We start from the raw sequence: 22,626 nt of genomic DNA on the forward strand, positions 1-22,626 counted from the left end.
AGAGCCTGGAGCCTGTTTTGGATTCTTTGTCTCCCTCTCTGCCCCTCTCCTACTCCTTCTCTGTCTCTCAACAATAAATAAATGTTAAAAAAAAAAATTAATGAAAAAACTTAAAAAAAAAGAACTTAATGGATAAACTAGACTGCACATAAGAACAGATGGGCAAGGTAAGCAGAGAGGTGGAAAGCCTAAGAAAGAACCAAAAAAGGAATGCCAGAGAAGACAAACACTGTATCAGAAATGAAAAATGCCTTTAATGGACTTATTAGTAAATTGGACACAGCTGAGGAAAGACTCTCCGAGCTAGATGGTATATTAATAGAAGCCTTAAAAATTGAAGAGCAAAGAGAAAAAAGACTGAAAAAAAGGAACAGAATGTCCAACAACTGTGGCAACTACAAAGGTGTGACATACACATAATGGGAATGCCAAGGGTAGAAGAAAGAGAGAAAGGAACAGAAGAAAGATCCATGCAATGAATGAGACCAAAAGAAAAAAGAAAAGACAATCATATGCGCAAAGAAAAAGAAACTCCTGGTTTACAAACAACATAATTGTCTATGTAGTGAATCCTACAGAATCTGTGATTTTAAAAAGCTACTATAGGGGCTCCTGGATGACTAGGTCTTAGTTTCAGCTCAGGTGGTCATCTCATAGTTCGATTAATGAGTTAGAGCCCTACACGTGGCTCTGTGCTGACAGTGCGAAGCCTGCTTGGGATTCTGTGTCTCCCTCTCTCTCTCTCTCTCTCTCTGCCCCTCCCCCTGCTCGTTCTCTCTCTCTCTCTCTCTCTCTCTCTCTCTCTCTCTCTCTCTCTCTCAAAAATAAATAAATAAACATTAAAAAAATTAAAAAAAATTTTAAAGCTACTATATAGCTATCAGTGAGTTTGGCAAAGTTACAAGATACAGTCTCAAAATACCAATTGTACTGTGTTTCTATGTTTTAATAATAAACAATCAAAATTGAAATAAAATATAATACATATCATACAGTTTATAATGGCATCAACAAACTAAATTTAGCACCCAATTTGACAAAAATGTGCTACACTTGTACACTGAAAGATATACAAAAATTTCTGAGGGAAACTTCAGAGCTAAATGAATGTAGAATTATTGTATTCATGGCTTGGAAGACCCATATTAAATGTTAATTCTCTCCAAATTGATTTACATATTCAATGTAATACCAATCAAGATCCCAGCAGAAAGTTTTGTTGATATTGACAAAAGGATTGTAAGGTATGCATGAAAGTTAAAAGGGACTATGTTAGTAAAAACATTTTGAAAGCAATAGCAAATTTAAGGAACCAACACTATTATTATTGTTTTTATGAAAATACAATAATTGAGAAACTATGGGATCGATGTAAAGGTAGACAGATGTAACACTGGAACAGAATAAAAGGTCCAGAAATAGGCTCACACATATATGGTCCGTTGACTTTCAGTAAAAGTACCATAACAAGTCAATGAGGAAAAAATAATCTTTTTAACAAATCATGCTTAATAGCTTAATAGCATGGTTGGATAGCCATATTCAAAAATATAAACCTTAACCCTTAGCTCACACAATATAAAAAATTGACTCCAAATAGATTATAGAACTAAATGAGAGGGCTAAAACTGTGAACTCCTAGAATAAAACAGCAGGGAAAATCTTAGATACTGTGGATTTGGCAAAAATCAATTAATTATGATGCAAAGGATACATGACATAAGATTTTAAAATCTACACAAGTGAAAAATAGAACTACCATATGATCTAGCAATCCCACTTCTGGGTATATGTACAGAGGAATTGAAGTCAGGATCTCAAAGATATCTGTATTCCCATGTTCACTGCAGCATTATTCACAATAGACAAGACACGGAAGTAACCTAAATGTCCACTAACAGATAAATGGATAAAGAAAATGTGGGGGCGCCTGGGTGGTTCAGTCAGTTAGGTGTCCGACTCTTGATCTCAGCTCAGGTCATGATCTCACAGTTTGTGAGTTCGAGCCCTGCATCGGGTTCTGTGCTGACAGTACAGAGCCTGCTTGGGATTCTCTCTCTCCCTCTCTCCCGCCCATCCCCCACTCTTGCTCTCTCAAAATGAATAAATAAACTTAAAAAATGTGGTGTTTACATACAGTAGAATATGATTCAGCCTTTAAAACAGAAGAAAACCCTGCCACTTGTGACAAATGGATGAACCTGGAAGACATTATGCTAAATGAAATAAGCCAGACAGAGAAGAACAAACATTACATGATCCCCTTATATAACAAATCTAAAAATCATCGAATTCATAGAGGCAAAGGATAGAATAGTGGTTGCTACGGGCTGGAGGAAGCAGGAGTGGGGAGATGTTGGTCAAAGGGCGCAAAGTTTCAAATATGCAAGATAAATATGTCATAGAGATCTACTGCAGAGCACAGTGCCTATAGCTAACAATATTGTATTGTATACTTTAAAATTTGCTAAGAGAGTAGACCTCTGTTCAGGGTTTCTATCACAAAAAAATAAAAATAAAAATTTAAAAATAGAGAGCAGGAGGAAACTTTTGTAGGTATGGATATATCTATGGCATTGATTGTAAGGATAGTTTCGTGAATACAGACTTATTTCCAAACTCACCCAGTTGTATACATTAAACACATATAGCATTTTGTATGTCAATCACACCTCAATAAAGTGGGTTTAAAAAAATCAGTACCGTGGACTTCACAATATTAAAAATGTTTTCTCTTTAGGGATGACTGGGTGGCTTAGTTGGTTAAGCATCCAACTGTTGTTTTTGGCTCAGGCCATGCTCTCACGGTTCATGAGATTGAGCCCCACATTGGGTTCTGTGCTTACAGTACAGAGTCGGCTTGGAATTCCCTCTCTGCCCCTCCCTCGTGCATGTACACACACACACACACACACACACTCTCTCTCTCTCTCTCTCTCTCTCTCAAAAATAAATAAACTTAAAAAAAATGTTTGTTCTTTAAAAGACATTGTTAGGAAAATAGAAAACAGAAGCCATAGCCTAGGAGAAAATCTTTGCAGAACATATACCTAAAAGCAGACCTATATCTAGAATATATATTTTAAAAGCTCTCAGAACTTAATAAGGACAATTTTTTTAATGGGTTAACAATTTGAACAAACACTTAACCAAACCAAACCAAAAACCCTATGTATAGTAAATAAACACGTGGAAAAAAATGCTAGCATCATTATTCTTAAGGAAAATGCAGGTTAAAATGACAGGATACCACTACATACTTACTAGAATGGCTAAAATATAAGTGACAGACCATACCAAGTATTGGTGAAATCTTGGAGAAACTGGAACTCCTACACTGTTGGGAATGTAAATGGTACAATCACTGAGAAAGCAGTTTCACCGTTTATTAACAAGTTAAACATGAACCCACCATTTAGCCTAGCAATTACACTTCTGGGTTCTAACCCAAAAGAAATTACAGTTTATGTCTATATAAACAATTATAAGTGAATCTTCACAATTGTTTGGAAAACAGTAATTGGAAATAACCAAGAAGTCCATCAACAGGTGAATGGATAAATACATTGTGGTATAGCTACACAATGGAATACCAGTCAACAATGAAAATGAATCAGTTACCGATAAATGTAACAACATGGATGAATCTCAAAAGAAATATGCCAAAAGACACCAGATGAGAGAATACACACTCTATGATTCTATTTACATAAAATTCCAGAAAATGCAAGCCCTTTTAGTAAGAGAAGGCAGACCACTGATTGCCTGGGTCTGAATAGGGGTTGGAGTGAAGTGCCAGGAAAGTATACCAGAGGGGTTAAAAAGGAGCACGATGAATAGGGTCACAAGGTGGGGGGGGGGGGGGAAGGATCTGAGGAGGTGCATATACTCAGTATGTTGATTGTGATGATGATTTCACATTTGGACGGGTGAAGCAGAGCAGAGACTCAGTGTTTTAGAAGATAAAATCATGGAGAATAATGTAGCAGAAAAAAGAGGGAAACAAAGGCAAAAGATCAAGATCCAAGACTTAGAGAGCTCAGTGACTTATGATTTCACATTTGTATGCCCATGTCAAAAATGATCAAATTGTACATTTTAAATATATGCAGTTTATTATGTCAAGTATGCCTCAATAAAGCAGTTTTTTGAAAGACCAAAATCAAAGGCAGGCAGAACTAAATGTTGAAAACCAATTAATCAGTGTTATAGAGAGCAGAATTTTTCATTTTCCTTTTATTACAAGGGGAAACTGTTTCAAGCATGCAAAGGTAACAGGATATTTTCTATATCTAATCATAAATACCATACCTGGTGTAATAAATAAGTGTACCTCATATATATAAATTAATTTTGAAGTCCTCCATTATTCAATATTTCTCAGTCTGGCCAAAAGGTGGCAGTGTTTAAAAAGTGTTTGAGTTCAGGTTTGTGCAGCACGGGAAGAACAGGAAAACAAGTCTGGTCTCTGGCTCAGTCTCCTCCCACCCATGAGAGACCCCTGAGCTAAAGTAAACTGTGCTGTGAAAGCTCGTATGACAACACCTGATCGGGCTGTGTTTTCTGATGAACCAAAGGATGGAGACTCTCCTCCAAGTACTCATAGGAATATTAGAGTTGCAAGTGGCCTGTAAGTATACGGTTCATCTAGGAGAGTCAGGGGATGGTGACAGCTCCCGGAGGGCAGGAATTGAGTCCTCTTCTTGTCCCGGGTAGGCCCATTTGAGAGCCAGTTACATGTTGGAAAGATAGACAATATTCTATGTTGATGTGATAACGTTGTTCCTGGGGGGAGGTGAAAAGCTCCGCGGAGAAAAACCTTCCCTACTGGGGTCATGATGATCTTACGCCGGTCTTCTGTATTTTCTTTATATTGTCTCTTTGAACAGGGGTCAGTAGCCAAGAACTGGAGCAGAGTCCACGTTCCCTGATCATCCAAGAGGGAGAAGATTTCACCATAAACTGCAGTTCATCAAAGACTTTATATACCCTGGGCTGGTACAGGCAAAAGAATGGTGAAGGTCTAAGCTCCTTGATGATGTTACAGAAAAGTGGGGAAGAAAAGAGTCATGAAAAAATTACTGCTAAGTTGGATGAGAAAAAGCAGCAAACTTCCCTGCATATCACAGCCTCCCAGCCCAGCCACTCAGGCATCTATCTCTGTGCAGGAGATACACTGTGATCTCCAGACCTGTGCAGGCTGTCCCCAAACATGCAGCTGGGCCACAGATGCTCTGTTGACACAGGGCTCCGAAGGGGTGACTGGACGCTTGCCAAGATGAGAAGCCTTAGGAAGATGCCGTAGTCTCATTGCAAAACAAAAACAAAAACAAAACAAAGAAACAAAAGCAAAAATTCAAACAAAAAAATAAAAAACAAAAACACACACAAGAAGAAGAAAGTTCTGGAGTGAGAGTAGGGGAAGCTCTACCTTGATTCCCTAATTTCATTTGATTTTCTGTCTAGGTAATGCGTACTTTTTAGTAGATAGAACCTCAAACTGGGATAAGAATGGCATGGATTTCAGTGATTTTTGCAATAACTGTGCACAAACCTTGTGGCTTTAGTGTCCCAAGGAAACTCTTTCCCTTCTGCTACTCACTCAGCTTATTAACAGAAAGAAATTCTGAGTCATTTAGGAGATTCCTTGTGGCATTTTAGGACTATACCATGAGTATCAGGGCAGCAATATTGTCGCACTGGGAGGAATCAGGGGCAATATTTTTTTCCTAAGTTTATATTACAAATATAGAGATATACAAATGGATGGATAGATAAATGACAGAGAGACCGAAAACAGTTCACAGACTGCCCCTCTCTTCTCCAACAATAGGGCCTCACTCGTTCTCACTGCCCACTGGCTGCAGCCCCTCACTCTGATGTAGTTTCAAAAAGAAACAAATTATATTTCATCCTTGCAGCAGCGTTCATCTTACAGACATTTTTCCCACTTGTCTTATCCATTGTCTTTGATGAAAGATGTGCACTTAAGGCCAGATGCGCATGCAGAGATTTTGTCCTTAGTTTTTCCCCATCCCCACACCTTTGTGAACCTCCCTCCTATCAGCCACTCCTGCTTTTCCCCAAACTCCTAATGTACTCTGCGACCTTTTAACACCCTTTTGCCCACCCAAAGCCTAATGTTTCCAGTCACCAAATTGCTTTCCAAAATCTTCTCCCATTTTATCGATTCCATATCCATTTCCCAGCTCAGTCTCCAAAATGAAGTTGGTTTGTAACCTAACATCTCAGTGCAACATTCTAGATTAGCTCTCCCTGGATTGCTTGTATTTGAAAAGGGAACATTGGAGGAGATTCAAAGGGAGTAACCTCCAATGGTGCCCTTTCTCTTAGGGTGACTGTTGGAGAGAAAGGACATTTTGTGTCAAATGCTGTTTCTCACACTGCTAAACCATAGTGTACCCATCTGGGGTGACTCCCGTGGGCGAGGGTACAGGCACCACATTGCAAAAAAAATTTTTTTAAATATGTTATTATTCAAATTTGCTTAGAAGGATAATATAATCCAGAAAAGAAAAAGAACAGAGATTCTATTGCTTGACACTACACACAGTAATTTGTAGTATCTCGTATCTAAGATAGACACAATCTACGTACAATCATTGTGATAGATGTGTGCAACACACAACATTGAAAGAACCATGGCCATTTAGATTCAATACCATAAAAGGCATAGAATGACAGATATTATTATATGCATTTTACTCATGGGAAAGCTGAGTGAGAGAAGATATTAGCATCAATGAATGCTTTTGAAAACTGGAATTCTAGGGGAACACATTGGACGCCACTCCAGAGACATAGGGGAACATCAATGAATGCTTTTGAAAACTGGAATTCTAGGGTAACACAGCCACTCCAGAGACATAGAGGCCACTCGCCTGTCACGTGATGAATCCTTACCTTGCCTGCTTCCTTTTAGTGGGTGCTCCTGGACAAATTTTCTGAAGCCAGAAGGCAGGTTGTGCTTTGCATTCTGTAAAATGCATATCAGAAAATGATGGAGATGTGGTATATACACTTGGAAATCAAAAAGAATGAAATCTTGCCATTTGCAACAATGTGGATGGAACTACAGTGTATTATGCTAAGTGAAATAAGTTAGGCAGCGGAAGACCAATATATGATTTCACTCCTATGTGGAATTTAAGAAACAAAACAGATGAACATAGGGGAAGGGAACCAAAAACAAGATAAAGACAGAGAGGGAGGCAAAGCATAAGAGACTCTTAAATACAGAGAACAAACTGAGGGTTAATGCAGGGGAGATGGGTAGGGGATGGACTAAATGGGTGATGTACTTGGAGGGCATTTGTTGGGATGAGCACTGGGTGTTGTTAAGTGATAAATCACCAAATTCTACTCCTGACACCAATACTACACTGTATGTTAACTAATTTGAATCTAAACTTAAAAAAATTAAAAAATGATGGAAACTGGGTTACTCTGCTCCTGACCCTACCAGGTAACTGAGTTAGACCTTTTTTGAGTCTCAAATCTCTCCCCTGGGCCAATGTATGCAGCCTATGTATCAGTGTCCTGCACTGAAAAGTGGTGGCTTCTCATATTTACTTTAGTTTATTTTATTTTTCTGGGGTTCCTGATTGGTATCTTTTTTTCTCCTCCAACTTTAAATAGTAATAATCTATCCTTTTTTGGCAGGGTTTTCATTTTGCACAAGCTCACTAAAGCCATTTGCTGTGCTTGATTTTCTGGCAGAGTCATTCTAGTTAGAAAATTATCTGAACAATTAAATTAGAATACATAGCAACTGTATTTCTTAGGTTGTAGTTTGCACACTTAAGACATATATGGGTCCTCTCATTAACCTCAGTGTTTTTAAAAGTTTTCCTACAAATTCCTGCTAACAGCTAGGAGAGTGAGGCTGTATTGTCATAGGCCCGTGAGATGTTGTCTACTATATAGATGATATCTCTTTGAAATCTCATGTTCTGTCTTTAAAATTCATGTGTCACATTCTATTCTGTAATATGCCCTCATTTGTTTCAATATACCAAAAAAAAAAAAAAAAAAAAAAAAAGCTTTAAATTCAGGATCCAGAAAAGTATGACATGTTTATCCCAGTGCTTACTGTCACCCTTCATACACTGCTACCTGGCCTGTTCTCTGTTAGGGGACATAAATATTCTGCCAGCAATCTCAAGAAAATGGGGGTGCTTTCAAGCCCTAAGACATCAGGGCTTCATGGAGAACTGGAACAGTGGCTCATCATCAGGGAGACTGCAACAGCCACCTTGATGATTACAAGGGGGCAGTAGATCTAGTGATAAACTTGACCTGTCCTCTTTATGCCTCCCACATATCATTAAAGATTACCAGATTAATGCAAATTTGTTTTTATCTAAAAGGAGATGTCCTGGTTTTTTGTTTATTCTGTTTGCTTTGTTTCTTTTTTAAAAAATGCATTACTTTAATAAAATATTGCAGCGTCACTAAAAAGCAAGAAAGGGCACCTGGCTGGCTCAACTGGTAGGGCTTGTGACTCCTGATCTCAGAGTTGTAAATTCAAGCCACACATTGGGTATAGAGAAGAAAGAAAGAAAGAAAGAAAGAAAGAAAGAAAGAAAGAAAGAAAGAAAGAAGAAAGGAAGGAAGGAAGGAAGGAAGGAAGAAAGAAGGGAAGGAAGGAGGGAAGAAAGGAAGGAAGGAGGGAAGAAAGGAAGGAAGGAGGGAAGGAAGGAAGGGAGGAAGGAAGGGGGAAAGGAAAGGAAAGGAAAGGAAAGGAAAGGAAAGGAAAGGAAAGGAAAGGAAAGGAAGAAAAAAGAGAATGTTAGGTTGCCAGTATTTTTGCTTTAGGAAAAGGAATAGAGAAGAAACAAGGTAAATATACACACAGAAGTAACCCTCTGGCAAACCTAGACCTACAATTAGCATTGACCCTAAAAAAGCCCTGCTTTCCTAAGTCTAAGAAGCACAATGGGATAGAAAATGAATGCCCTGGTCAGTACAAGGTAGGAAGCTCATTTATGTAAATCAGGACAGAAGCTACAAGGTGTTCCTCAGGCACTCAGCCCAGATCCTCAGCATTTGAAACTCCAAGTTGTCAGATCATTTTTTTTTTAAAGACAAAACTTCCCCTCTAAAATTCCATTCTATAAAAATGAGCCTTTGCTATTATTCAAAGTTTTATTTTCTTCATTTAAAAAAGTCAGAATGTTCACCCTACTCTGTCAGTAAGCAACGGTAATCTTTTTCCTGCATTGTCACTGTCAGGGTCCTTTTCTCTTTTCGTTCTCGTCTCTGCCTTTCATGTTAAGGTAATCTTGTCAAATGCCCTGTGATCCCAGATGCTCATTCATACTTAGTGGGATATGAACGTGGGATCTGAGCAAAGGAGGTGGCTCTGGTTCCTCTGTTTTTCAGTATTTGCCTCATTTAGTTCTCAATTGAACCTGGTATCCCAGACTCTTATATGCCTCTTTAGTCAATATCTTTAGAAAAAAATAGTTTGTTTTTTTTTTTTTTCCATGAAAGCAGGTGGAAAGGAGTGGACATCTGACTTTTCCAGGTCAGGATGGGAGATCTGAGAGTATAACTTGATACTTTATACTTTATACCTGGTACATTCTATTTAAAGTTCCCTTACCCTGCACCCCTCACTCTGATCTTCTGAAGTATCAAGTGCCCAAATTCTTGAGATTTTCAGAGCACCTGGGTTTTTGTTGGCATTGCCCTCTGTGGGCCCTTAGGATTCAACTTTCTTCAGTCAGCTAAACCAGTTACCAGTTATCTGTTCACAATCAGTTACCTAAACGTCTTACAGGCCGTCATCTCTTGTCTCTGTTCTATATGTCCTTTGAGGTTCGTGACTTTTAAAAGAATGTTTACTCTCAGTGGTTTCTGAGAAAGGCACAGAGAAAAAAATATGTCTCCGATTCACCATGCTTAATCATAAATCCAGCTCTCACTGATTTTCCAGGGAGATATTATAAGGTGCCCAGATGCAGAGTTCCTGTCTGTCTTGTTCATATCTCTGTATTTCCCTAGCAGATAGTGGGTACTCATAAGGGTTCATCAAATGAATGGGAGAAATAGAATTATTTTTACAACTCTCCAATAGTGGCATGAAAGAACAGCAATCCAGTGACAAGTCATAAGGGGGCAGTGTCTCCATTCAGACTTAACCTTCAAGATCAGCTCCAAACTCAGAGAAACCTCCAGTTAGAGATCAGATTGGCTGAAACACAGAACAGATATTTTAACATCACGGTGGTATTTATAGTGTTACACGAAGCTCAGAGGAGTTTCTTGAAGCAAAAACCCTTTTAGGAAATAATTCTTTGCTGAACGACTTGTGATAAGGATGCTCCTCAAAGGTTCATTAATATTCTTGTGGATGCAGCTGACATGTGAGTCTTGGGGGTTTCTGAGTCTCACACAGAGAATTCTAAAGAGGTGGAAATTCTGTGAAGGCAGAAGGTGATGTTTTAGTCAAGTTTATGAAAAGAGAAGCAGAAGGAGAAAAGCTAGACAGGGAGGGAGGAAAGAAAAAAAGCACAGTGGTAAAGCTGGGAGTTAGGGAAGGGTGCCCATCACAGCTCCAACAAAAGTGACCTAAAAAATGATTTTGAATACCTTCTTTTGTCTTTCTAAACAGGGGTGAATGGCCAGCAGGTGAATCAGAGTCCTCATTCTGTGTCTGTTCGGGAAGGAGAGGATGTCTCCATGAATTGCAATTCCTCAAGTACAATCAACACCTTACTATGGTTCAAGCAGGATCCTGGGGAAGGCCTTGTCCTACTGATAGCCTCATATAGGCCTGGTGAAGTGACCAGAAGTGGAAAACTGACTGCTCAGTTGGGCGCAACGAGAATGGACAGCTTCTTGAACATCTCAGCCTCTGAGACTAAACATGCAGGAACCTACTTCTGCAGTGCGCAGCACTGTGCTCCCCGAGCACCTGCAACCTGCACATAAACTTGCAGCTGGAACCCTAGTCACTATGCTGCCTCGAGCTGCTGCTCCTCTTGGCATGAAATATGATCATACACACAACCTATGTGCCCTGCTCTCCCATTACTGCAAACTCTCGTGGGGCATTGGTGGTTCAGTGGTAGAATTCTCACCTGCCATTACTGCAAACCCTCATGTATTCAAGGCTCTATCTTCAAAAGATTGTGCCCTTTGCTTAATGAACACAACTCCTTTTTAATATGTAGAGAGATTTATTTACTTATTTTGTCAGTACGTAAGGAGAAATGATCAGTACAAAATCACAGTAGAAGATTTAACACATCTCTCTTTAAAAATGGATAGATATCAGTAGAAGAGAATTGAGAGTTCAGGAGTAAACCCAGACATCCATGGGCAAATGATTTTTAACACGGGTGCTAAAACCATCCAATGGGGAAATGATGCTGGGACTACTGGATAGCCACGTGCAAAAGAATATACACCTATTCAAATATTAACTGAAATTGGGGCACTGGGTGGCTCAGTCAGTTGAGCATCCAGACTCTTGATTTTGGTTCAGGTCATGGTCTCATGGTTTCATGGGTTCGATGCCTGCATCTGGCTCTGTGCTGATGGCGAAGATTTTCTCTGTCTCCCTCTCTCTGCCTCTCCCTCGCTCATGTTCTCTCTGTCTCTTTCAAAATAAATAACTGAAAACTGAAAAAAAAACTTCAAGTGGATCAAAGATCAAAATGTAAGAGCTAAAATTATAAGCTCTCAGAAGAAAATAGAGGCAAAATTTTGGTGATCCTGGACTATGCAACCATTTCTTAGACATGATATCAAAAGCACAGCAACCAAAGAAAAAAATAAACTGCACTTTATCAATACTAAGAACTTTTGTCAGAGACCACAAAGTTTTCCACCAATGAAAATGAAAAGACAACCCACAGAATGGAAAACTATATTTGCAAGTCATATATCTGATAAGAACACAGTATTGAGAATATATAAAAAATAACTTGGAACTCAACAATAAAAAGGCAAATACCAATTTTTAAATGGGCAAGGGATTTGCACATAATGGAATATTACTCAGCCATAAAAAAGAATGATATCTTGCCATTTGCAACAACATGGATGGATCTAGAGGGTATAATGCTAAATAAAATAAGTCAGTCAGAGAAAAACAAATACCGTATGATTTCTCTCATATGTAGAATGTAAGAAATAAAACAAATGAACAAAGAAAAAAGAGACAAACCAAAACACAGACTCTTAACTATAGAGAACAAACTGATAGTTACCACAGGGAAGGTGGATGGGGATGGGTGAAATAGTTGAAGGGGATTAAGAGTACACTCATCATGATGAGCACTGAGTAATGTATAGAATTGTTGAATCACTCTATTGTACACCTGAAATTAATATAACATTGTATGTTAACAATACTGGAATTAATTTTTTCTTATTTTTTTCTAAATGTTTATTTATTTTTGAGAGAGAGAGACAGAATGTGAGCAGGGGAGGGGCAGAGAGAAAGAGGAAGACACAGAATCTGAAGTAGGCTCCAGGTTCTGTGCTGTCAGCACAGAGTCCGATGTGGGGCTTGAACACACGAACTATGAGATTATGACCTGAGCTGAACTCAGACACTTAACTGACTGAGCCACCCAGGCACCCCTGGAATTAAATTTTAAAAAAGCATACAATAATTTAAAATAAATAAAAAATAAATCAATTAAGACAGTTAAGAAAGGGAAATTAAAAAGAAATTTCATTTATGAAAATAACTGAAAAAATTTAAATTAAAAATATGGACAAATATAAACTAATCATGAATATGTAACATAAAATACTATGAGTAAAGTTTATCTTAGAAATGTGTGGAAGGTTTAACATTAGGAAAATCTACTCATATAATTCCAACATTAGCAGATTAAAGGAGAAAAATGACAAGAGTATCTCAATGGGTAGTACTTTGATTTTTTATTATTATTTTTTATTTCAGAGAAAGAACGTGCATGAGAGTAGTGGGGAAGGGCAGAGGAAGACAGAGAGAATCTTAAGCAGGCTCCACGCTCTGCATGGAGTCCTATGCAGGGCTTGATCCCATGACCCTGGGATCATGACCTGAGCCGAAATCAAGAGTTGCTGCCTCCACCGACTAAGCTACCCAGGTGCCCCAATAGTATTTTTAAATTAATGTTTTATTATGGACATCTCCAAACAAGCACAAAAGAAAGAATAATATCATAAATATGTACTCATCACCTGAATTCAACAATGATAAATTATCACTCTGTGACCAATCTTTTTTCATCCATACTCCTTTTTTCTGACCCTTACCCAGCTGAATTATTTTAAAGCAAATTCTAAATGTTAGTCATTCCATCCATAAATAATTCAAAATACATCCTTTGGGATGGACCGTATTTTTAACATAATCAGAACTACATGATCGCATCTAGAATACGTAGCAGTGTTATTTGTTTATTAAAGAATACCTTGATAATACTGATTCTTTGAGATTTGTGCAAATATACATTATAGTCTAATATTTAGTTATTTTTTATTATCTGCATGTGCTTGAGAAGAAATATCCTCTCATTTTTTGTGCAGAGTTCTATATATGTCTATTAAATCAACTGTGTGGGTCTTTTGTATAATAAATAACATTTTGTCTCCTTGTCCTGTCAGTAATTGATAGAGATATATTGAAATATCACTATAAGTGAATTTTTCAATTTCTACCATTCCATCAATTTTTGTTTTATGTATTTAATATTAAATACATGGAAGTTAAGAATCATTCCATCATACTGGAATTAAGTAAACTTTTATTACTAATTAAAGACCTTCTTTATCCCTAAAAATGTTTCTTGCCTTAAAATATTTTTTTTTCCATTATTAACATAGATTCATAAGGTTTTTTTTTTTAGTTAGGATTTCCTTGCACATATTTTTCCATCTTTTACTTTCAAACTTCATTGACTACTATGTTTAAGATGGTCTCTTTGAAAAAGATGTAACTAGATTCTGGCTTTGTATCAATCTACAATCTCTACTTTTTAATGGGTGAGTTAGTTCTATTTACATTTTTTATAATTTTTCAGAATTAAGACTTGATTCCACCATCTTAACATATTCTTCTTTTTTTTTAAATATTTTTTTAAGTTTTTTTATTTTTGAGAGAGAGAGACACATAATCTGAAGCAGACTCCAGGCTCTGAGCTGTCAACACAGAGCCCGATGCAGGGATTGAACTCATGACCTGTGGGATCATGACATGAGCCGAAGTTGGACTGCTTAACCAACTGAGCCACCCAGGATCCCCTTAATGTATTCTTTATATTTGTTTTCTCCTTTTCCCCCTTTTGCATGTGGGGAAGTGATTCAATTTGTGTCTTCTTTTTTGTTATTTTTTTTCTTTTGTTTTTTCTTATCCCATTTCCCCCTCTATTGGTTTGGAAGTTACATGCTCCTTCTAAAAATAATTCTTTAGTATTTATCTTTGAAGATTTACCATGCATACATAAAATCTAAAGTTAATCTATGGCTTAACCACCTTTCTGAAAAATTTTCAAACTTTAAAATACTATAACTTAAATTGAACTTTACTGGCTTCCATGCTATCATCAGCTGTTTTAGATCATGACTTTAAAAGGAAAAAACATCGCTGGGGCAAGCTGGGTGGCTGTGTAGGTTGAATATCCGACTTTGGCTCAGGTTATGATCTCACAGTTTGTGAGTTCGAGCCCGGCATCAGGCTTCTCTGCTGTCAGCACAGAGCTCGCTTTGGATTCTCTCTCACACTTTCCCTGTCTCTCAAAAATAAACATCTTTTTTAAAAAGGAAAAGAAATTATTAATTATTAATATTGGCTTTTACTGCTGATATTTATTTAGATTATCCCTGTGTTACCAATTCCTTTGCTCACTATCCCTTCTTGCATCTCCGACCTTTCTTCTGAGATTATTTTACTCCTTCCTGAGGTACATCCCTTAGAATTGAAGTTTTGTTGGGGATACATTTCTGTAGCTTTAGTTTCAACTTCATCCTTAAAGATAGTTTACTTACAATTCTAGGTTCATAGCTATCTTCTATCAGCACTTTGAAGGTATTTTCCAGTATATCATGCTTCCATTGCTGATTTTAAGGGGTCTGCCTAGGTGTTTTTGCCATTCCTTTGTCAATAGCCTCTTGTATTTTCTGACTGCTTTTAAAACCTTCTCTTTGACTTGGCAGTATTTCTAAAACTTGGTTGCTTATACAAATAACCTGTGCAGGCATCCATTTAGAAGTAAAGGATTATGAACAGGTAAGTACAGTTCATTCCCTCTCTCTTTTTTGTGACCCCTGAATCAGTGTTGATTACAAACATACTCCTGGTGGGGCACCTGGGTGGCTCAGTTGGTTGAGCGTCTGACTTTGGCTCAGGTCATGATATGAGGGTTCGTGGGTTCAAGCCCGGCATCGGGCTCTGTGCTGACAGCTCAGAGCCAGGAGTCCGCTTAAGACTCTGCGTTTCCCTCTCTCTGCCTCTCTCCCACTCATGATCTATCTCTCTCTCTCAAAAATAAACATTAAAAAAATACCATTTAAAAAACAAACAAACAAACATACTACTGGTAAACATCCCAGTGCAATTTACTAGAATATAAATGAGAGTCTTTTAGGGGCTGCTATGAACTTACTCTGCTGTGTTATGTTAGAATTGGGGAGTTTTTTTGTAATGAAGCCTGAAATTAAAGAATTTAGGATTCAGCTGGCTAAAGAATGGAAATTAGTCGTGCAGCCCATCTAGCTAAGTATCCAGAGAGATGTAAGAATTAAAAGAATCCCATGGGGCTCCTGGGTGGCTTGGTTGGTTAAGTGTCCGACTTCAGCTCAGGTCATGATCTCATGGTCCGTGAGTTCGAGCCCCGCGTCAGGCTCTGTGCTGACAGCTCAGAGCCTGGAGCCTGTTTCAGATTCTGTGTCTCCCTCTCTCTCTGCCCCTCCCCTGTTCATGCTCTGTCTCTCTCTGTCTCAAAAATAAATAAACGTTAAAAAAAAATAAAAAATAAAAAAAAAATAAAAGAATCCCAAACTAAATGGTAATGTTGTGCTAAGATTCTTGCCCTTACAGTCACATTACAAAAAAAAAAAAAAAAAAAAGACTAGAAGAACCTTAATTTTAATAAAATTATCAACTAAAAATTCACAATAAACATGATAGTGAGCAGAGAAACTAGGAACTATGTATTCAGCACTCAGTAAATGATTAAATAATTAAACATCTATACTAAAGAACACTCCAGTCATTAAAGAAAAAATGAAGTAGAACCTCACATAATGGTGTGGAAATACATTTAACATAGACTGTTCAAGCGACAAACAAATGAGTTACAGAATAACCATAAAATAAAATAAAATTTTATTTCCTTTAAATTTCATTTTCCCTTGATTTGAAAATCTAGCCATTTTGTCTTTTTTCACTCTCATTCAACCCCTTATGGATTGGGTCATGACAGGTCACCTTGCCTGATAAGGATTGTAAATATCTCATCTTCCCCAGAACTCAAGGAAATAGACTCCATATTTCCTGTTCCTAAAGCATAAAGTTCTGCTTGAATGAATCATGGAGACTCTTCTAGGAGAAACGAATGAATAAAGAAGATAATGAGACTTTTGATGTGAAGGGATAAAGAGGATTTGTAAGGGAAGCCAGGAGATGCTGGAGAGTCAGGAGGAGGGGGACATGCGATGTCAAGGCCCCTGATGCAAGAAAGGAATTAAAAATGGGCAAGAGGCAAGAAGGAGCAGCTGCTAAGACAAAGTTTAAGTGCCCAAGAGCCAAGCTAGTTCATGGCCTTCCCCACCCACTAGCCTGCTCTCCAGGTAAGTCTCCAGAAGGCTGATGGCCCCTAAATCCTGTTCCAGGTAAATTTTCACACTTCATGCAAGTGGCCACTTCTCTCTCTCGGCAGCAAGAACCCTTTCAGCCCCCAATCACACTTGAATACATTACCTTACAGCACCTTTAGAACAACTCAAGGCCAAATGGTGTCTTGGACACTTAGCAGGATGGTTGGGAGGTTCTCTAGCAACCATGCACCTGGGTGAGAAGGTGGGGTGGATGCCAGAATTGAGTACATTAGATTATCATGCACTGGGACAGTTGGGGGAGGGGCCACTTCTTTCTAAATGTTAAGCTGACGTTCTATCTAGCCATCCCCCCACCATTGCTTAAAGTCTACAATGCTTTAGAAAATTGTACAAAATGAGAAAAGAAAGTAACTTTATTTTGAACAAATCTATGATAGGATACAAAAAAAGAAAGTTTTGGATGGCAACATGTTGGGGGTATAGGGTGGAATTGCAAAGGATTTATATTTTCTGCCTGGTGCTTCCCTGTGGTTTCCAAATGTTCTTCAATGTCCATTTATTTCTTTAATAAATCAGAAAAAATGTATTTTCAAAGAATAAGTAGAAATCATTTTTTAACTTCTAAAGGGGAGAGACTCACATCACGATTTATGTAGGAATACTTATCCCAAAATATATGGATGAATATACCTTAGTAATATACAGTACAAAATGTGTTCCCCAGTGTTGTGTTGTCACCATCTGGAAATGTATTTAGTGCAGGAATTTAAAGAAAATAGAAGTCTATGGGGCACCTGGGTGGCTCATCGATTAAGAGTCCAACTCTTGATCTCAGCTCAGGTCTTGATTTCAGAGTCATTAGTTCAAGCCCCACATTGGACTCTGTACTGAGCATGAAGCCTACTTAAAAAATAAAATAAAATAAAATAAAACAAAAAACAAAACATGAAAATAGAAGTCTATAGAACAGGTGAATAGGATAAACAATGAATTGCTGGGTAGAAAACAATATTTGCAGGAGGGAAGGGTCTCAGTGAATTTAGAAATGAGGTTATAGGGGTGATGTCCTGGTATTTGTTTTGACCAAATTGTGATGAAACAGGAAAGAACACTTCAACAACTGACTTTCATCCAAATATACCCTGTGAATTATCAGAGACCCTGCTGTTTATTAGAAATACTGCTTTCTAAGTATGTATTCCAGGATAATGAAATCAACAGTGAACCTTCAAAGAGCTTTTGGAAGGACCTTTGCCTCTTTACCCACATTTTCCTCCAAGTCTCCAGAGTGTTGTAGTCCTTTACTTCACAGGGTAGGTTCCTACTTGAATGTTAGTTCAGCCTTTTCCTACTTCCCATCCCTCTCTGCCCTCACTGAGCCAAAGAACCCTAGACTATTAGAACTGTGGGTAGCTTTGGATAGGCTATCCTTCAGCCATGAGACAATTTTGGAAGAATCTATTATCATCGGTAAAACAAGTGGATACAAGTTTTCAGCTATTCTGCACCAGCTCACAAGATGGCAGTGCTCTCTTTTGAATGACTCCTGAGTGCCTGAGTGGGAAGGATTTGAATTTGAATTAGGGCCAAATGACATTTATTTTTCTGGTTGGCTGAAGAGCCAAATTGCTATTTCCCTTTCAGATTATGTGTGTGTTTGGGGGGTGGGGGTGGGGGGGTCCTGGGGGAAAGGGTGTTGTTTCAAAAAAGAACAAGAAAAGCTCAGGGCAGTGAATCACATTTTGCTCAGGAAAACCAACTCAAGAGTGGAAGGATGGAGAAGTGGCCACTAGCTTCACTAGCAATCTTTTGGCTGCAGCTGAGCTGTGAGTAGCATTATCACAAACGGCAGGGACAACCTGGAAAACCTGAGGACTGATTCTCAGAAAAGTGGCATTCATCTTGACTTATCTGCTGTTCCAGTGGAGACTAATTATGATCTCTGAGAAGACTTGATCTGACATCACTCTTTCTCTGACTGATTTATTTCTTTTTTTTTTTTCTGAACAGGGGTGAGCAGTGAAGACAAGGTGATACAGAGCCCCCCATCTCTGGTTGTCCAGGAGGAAGACAGTGCAACTCTCAACTGCAGTTACCAAGTGACCAACTTTCAAAGCCTACTTTGGTTTCAGCAGCAAGAGAACGCTCCTACCTTTCTGTTTAGACAAATTTCAGATGGGATTCAGAAGTCAGGAAGGTTAAAAGGGACATTAGATAAGAAAGCACTTCTCAGCACCCTGCACATCACAGCCACCCAGCTCGGAGACTCAGCTACCTACTTGTGTGCAGTGGAGGCACAGTGTGGTCTAGTCAGCTGCAGCCCGTCCCCAAATACTACAGCTGATGCTCCTGCGACTGTTAGATGGGGACCTTGCTAAATCAGGCACAAACCCAAAAGTAAACTGTAAGGAAAAGCAACCATCACTTAAAACCCTCATGCCCATGTTGACAATTACTTGTGGCTTACTGAGTCCGAGCCCTGCATTCACTACCTTGTCTGTGCTTTTTATGGACGTCTGCATAGCAAATATTTTTACAGGGTCACTCATACAATACCAACTCTATAACAACACCATCATGCCCTGGGGGAGAAAGAAAGCCCTTTTACCAGGATTGCACCAGCAACTTGTATGTGCACCACAAATCAAGGACTGTACCTAACAGCATGATGGATGGAAAGTCTGGTTGATTTGGGTCAGCTATTTCCACCTAGAATAGGCACATTTATAGGTAGAGTTCTGCCTGCCACTTTTCTTCCTGGATTATTAGCAAAGAACAAAGGGTGGGAATCAGAAAACATCATTACTTGATTCAAACAAAAGCTTTTCTTCTCCATTTGCAGTGTTCTTACTTACTCCCTTCATCTTTGGGTGGTTGCTTAAGCTAGGTGCTTCATGAGGGTAGCTTTCTCGAGAACTTGCACATTAATTTGAAAACTTAGTGCCGGAAACAGTCTCCCAAAAGAAGGAGGCTAGCTAAACTAAGTTAATGCCGAGCTAACATACACTTAGCTTAGCTCTGTTACGGTATATTTTTTCAGTGAAATATATGAACTCATATATATTGTGTTTACAGAGTTAGCAATGGAGACTACTGTTTGTTGAGAGTAAACATGATAGGCCTTGTGCTTTGCAAATATTACCTCATTAAAATTTCAAAACAACTGTGATGGATCATTGTTCTTCTTCTCAGTTAACAGGTTAGGAAATGCAAATTCGGGAAGATTAAAGTTGCCTCCTCCCTTCTGAAAAATAACTGCTAGAATTTGAAATCAAGTCCATCTGACTCTGAAGGCCATGCTTTTTCCATTACATGCCCCATGTTAAATATCCCAGGAGAAAAATAATTACCAACAGTGTGACCACAGTTATATACCAAAAAAGTACATGAAACACTGGAATAAGATGTGCTTGCCATGTGAATAAAATAACATGTTCACAATAACACCACAATGTTTATCACTGTATCGGTGTTTTTTGAGCACGGGGCTTAACACTGTTTATTTTCTACTTTATAATACTCTTTATTTTTCAAACAACCCCACAGGAACTCAATACCGAGCATTATTTCACAAATAGAAAAAAAAATACAATACCCTCTATTTTAAAATGCCAAAACCCAAGTAAGGCGAAACTGCATTCTGTGGTTATTATCTGACACTCATGTTAGCTGGGTTACAATGATTAACTATACATGACCAAGCGACACAGTATTAAAACAAGATTTTTGATTGCTAGCCCTTCAAATCACTGTGGACTAATGCTCCCTTAAGTGGGGAAGGTGTAAAAGTTACAAGAAGACCTACCTCTCCTGATAATTGATTTTAATGACTATTCCTGTACGTGGAGTGTTTTAATGCCCTATTATCATAGGCGAGTGAAGACAGTAAAGGCAGCTTGAACTCATGAGTTTGTTAGGAAATGCATTGCAGTTGAGTGCAGTTTAGATTCCACTGTCCAGGAAATGAGACAGTGTGGGAAAAGGGCCAGTAGTTATTCAAGGAAAAGAAGAAATAGGATAAAAACGACTGCAATGCACCTGCTGGTTTTCAGCCTGCACATGCCTCTGCCCGTTTTCTCTTCTTCCCCCTTTTCTATCTACACCAAGAGCCAGAAACCAAGATGTGGAGATGGGAGGAGAATCCAGCTTTTCTTTATTTAAGATTATAAGATAGAAGTGGGAAATCCTGGGTAAGTCTCCCCAGTGTTTCTAAGGGAAATACTGTAAAGTAAAAACAATAGGAAGAAGATATATTTGTTTTGTTTTGTTTCATTTGAAGACCCAGGAAGAAAAGAGTCAAAAGAAGACGAGTAAGTAATCGCTCTACAGGTGGCCATCGTTCACACATGAGGTATGTTCCCCGAAAGTGGTGTGTGAACTGGATTTTTTATCTTATCATCCCCCCTTTAGTCATCAAGATCTATAAAAGGCAAAAATTGAAAAATAAAAAAAAATTCACAACATCAACTCTAATTATTCACTGCAAAAACCATCCTACCCTTAGCTGTTTACAGTGTGCACATGGCCTCAAGTTCTCCCATACAAGACACCTGTTAGAGGCTTAGTCTCCAGTGCATTTAAGACAGTCAGATGGAAAGAAGTGCCTACCTATGGCTTGATATAAAGGATCACAAAATTTCAGCAGTTATTAGATCCATATAGCATGTAAACGAAGTCTATTAAATTATTTTATCGGATTTTCAATCTGTTTAAAATATTTCATAATGTTAGACATTTCTTTCATGCGTAGTAGGGAGGGGTCTTATGAGACTTCCCACACATGGTTGAATGCAATGATATACACTGGGACACAGGCTTTTACCCGGTCAAGGTCATTCTCATTCTTGGTTATAACTCACATGGGTAAAAGGTAAACGACCATGAGTTTTGACCCATGCATCCCACTCCATTTTCCCTAAGGAGAAAATCTGCCAAGAGAGCAATGAGCACAAGAAACATGAAATTTGAGGTGCTGCCTGCAAAATTTTAAAACAATTTTAATATTTAGCCATCAATTTGTTAGAGTATGTTTAGAAAAAACCACCTCTAAAATATAAAGATTATAAAGTGAAATAGGAAATGTCTATAGGGTAATACTAAGTTAAAGAAACAGACCATCACCCTGTTCCTCAAGTATTCTCACTCTGATTCCCACTAAATCCACTTGTTTTCTTTAAGCTTCTCTCTCAATAAGTACGTTTCTTATTCAACAAGGTTCTTAAGGATCTTCTCACCACCTTCTTCTTTTTGTCCTTGCCTGACACAGCTGGACCCAGAAGATCCCATATCTCTTTGCAATATCACTGAGAGTCCTCAGGAGATATACTCAAAAAATAAATAAAAGTGCATATTTTTATAATCTTCCAAGGCCCTGAGCTTGGGCCCAAACCCATGCATCTGGCACAAGCATTTCTTTATGGATAGATATTATCTTGTCTATTTAGGACAACTGCTGTGATAAATAACTATATCTATATTATATAGATCTATATTACATATAGATTTTTAAAAATTTGATTACAGGATCAAAGGATATCTTCATATTTATTTTTAACAGACTTTTGGATTCCTTTCAAATAAAGGTATAGCATGTCACACAATTGGTGTGGATTTTCCCTTTATTCTCACTAGTTTTAGACAATATGGAGTCTTTCAAATTTACAAATATGATAGGCCAAAAATTAACTCATTGTTGCTCCAATTTGCAGTTCTCTGATTTCTAGTAAGATCAAAAGTTTATGGCAGATTGGGTTTTCTCTTGTGTAAATTGTGTTTTGTATCTGTATCCATTCTTCTTTTAGGTTATTTACTTCTCATCAA

The 22,626-nt window shown here is 38.1% G+C and overlaps 1 protein-coding gene, 1 long non-coding RNA gene and 1 gene segment (V, D, J or C); 2 read left to right on the forward strand and 1 right to left on the reverse strand.

Annotated features, from left to right (window-relative positions):
- The window catches only part of LOC102961379 (M1-specific T cell receptor alpha chain-like), a 476,819-nt gene that overhangs the window by 81,738 nt on the left and 372,455 nt on the right, over positions 1-22,626 (forward strand). The gene's annotated exons all lie outside the window — the stretch shown is intronic.
- On the reverse strand, positions 5,248-10,698 carry LOC122239551. The gene is made up of 3 exons (XR_006218736.1): positions 10,618-10,698; positions 6,925-6,997; positions 5,248-5,306 (listed from the first exon to the last, which is right to left on the reverse strand). It is a non-coding gene; the product is annotated as an uncharacterized LOC122239551 (long non-coding RNA).
- LOC122239549 lies at positions 10,311-10,998 on the forward strand. The segment is given in 2 exon segments: positions 10,311-10,391; positions 10,640-10,998. Coding segments are annotated over 2 exon segments (366 nt in total).

The sequence above is a fragment of the Panthera tigris genome, chromosome B3, assembly GCF_018350195.1.
Source record: "Panthera tigris isolate Pti1 chromosome B3, P.tigris_Pti1_mat1.1, whole genome shotgun sequence".
NCBI classification, from domain to species: domain Eukaryota; kingdom Metazoa; phylum Chordata; class Mammalia; order Carnivora; family Felidae; genus Panthera; species Panthera tigris.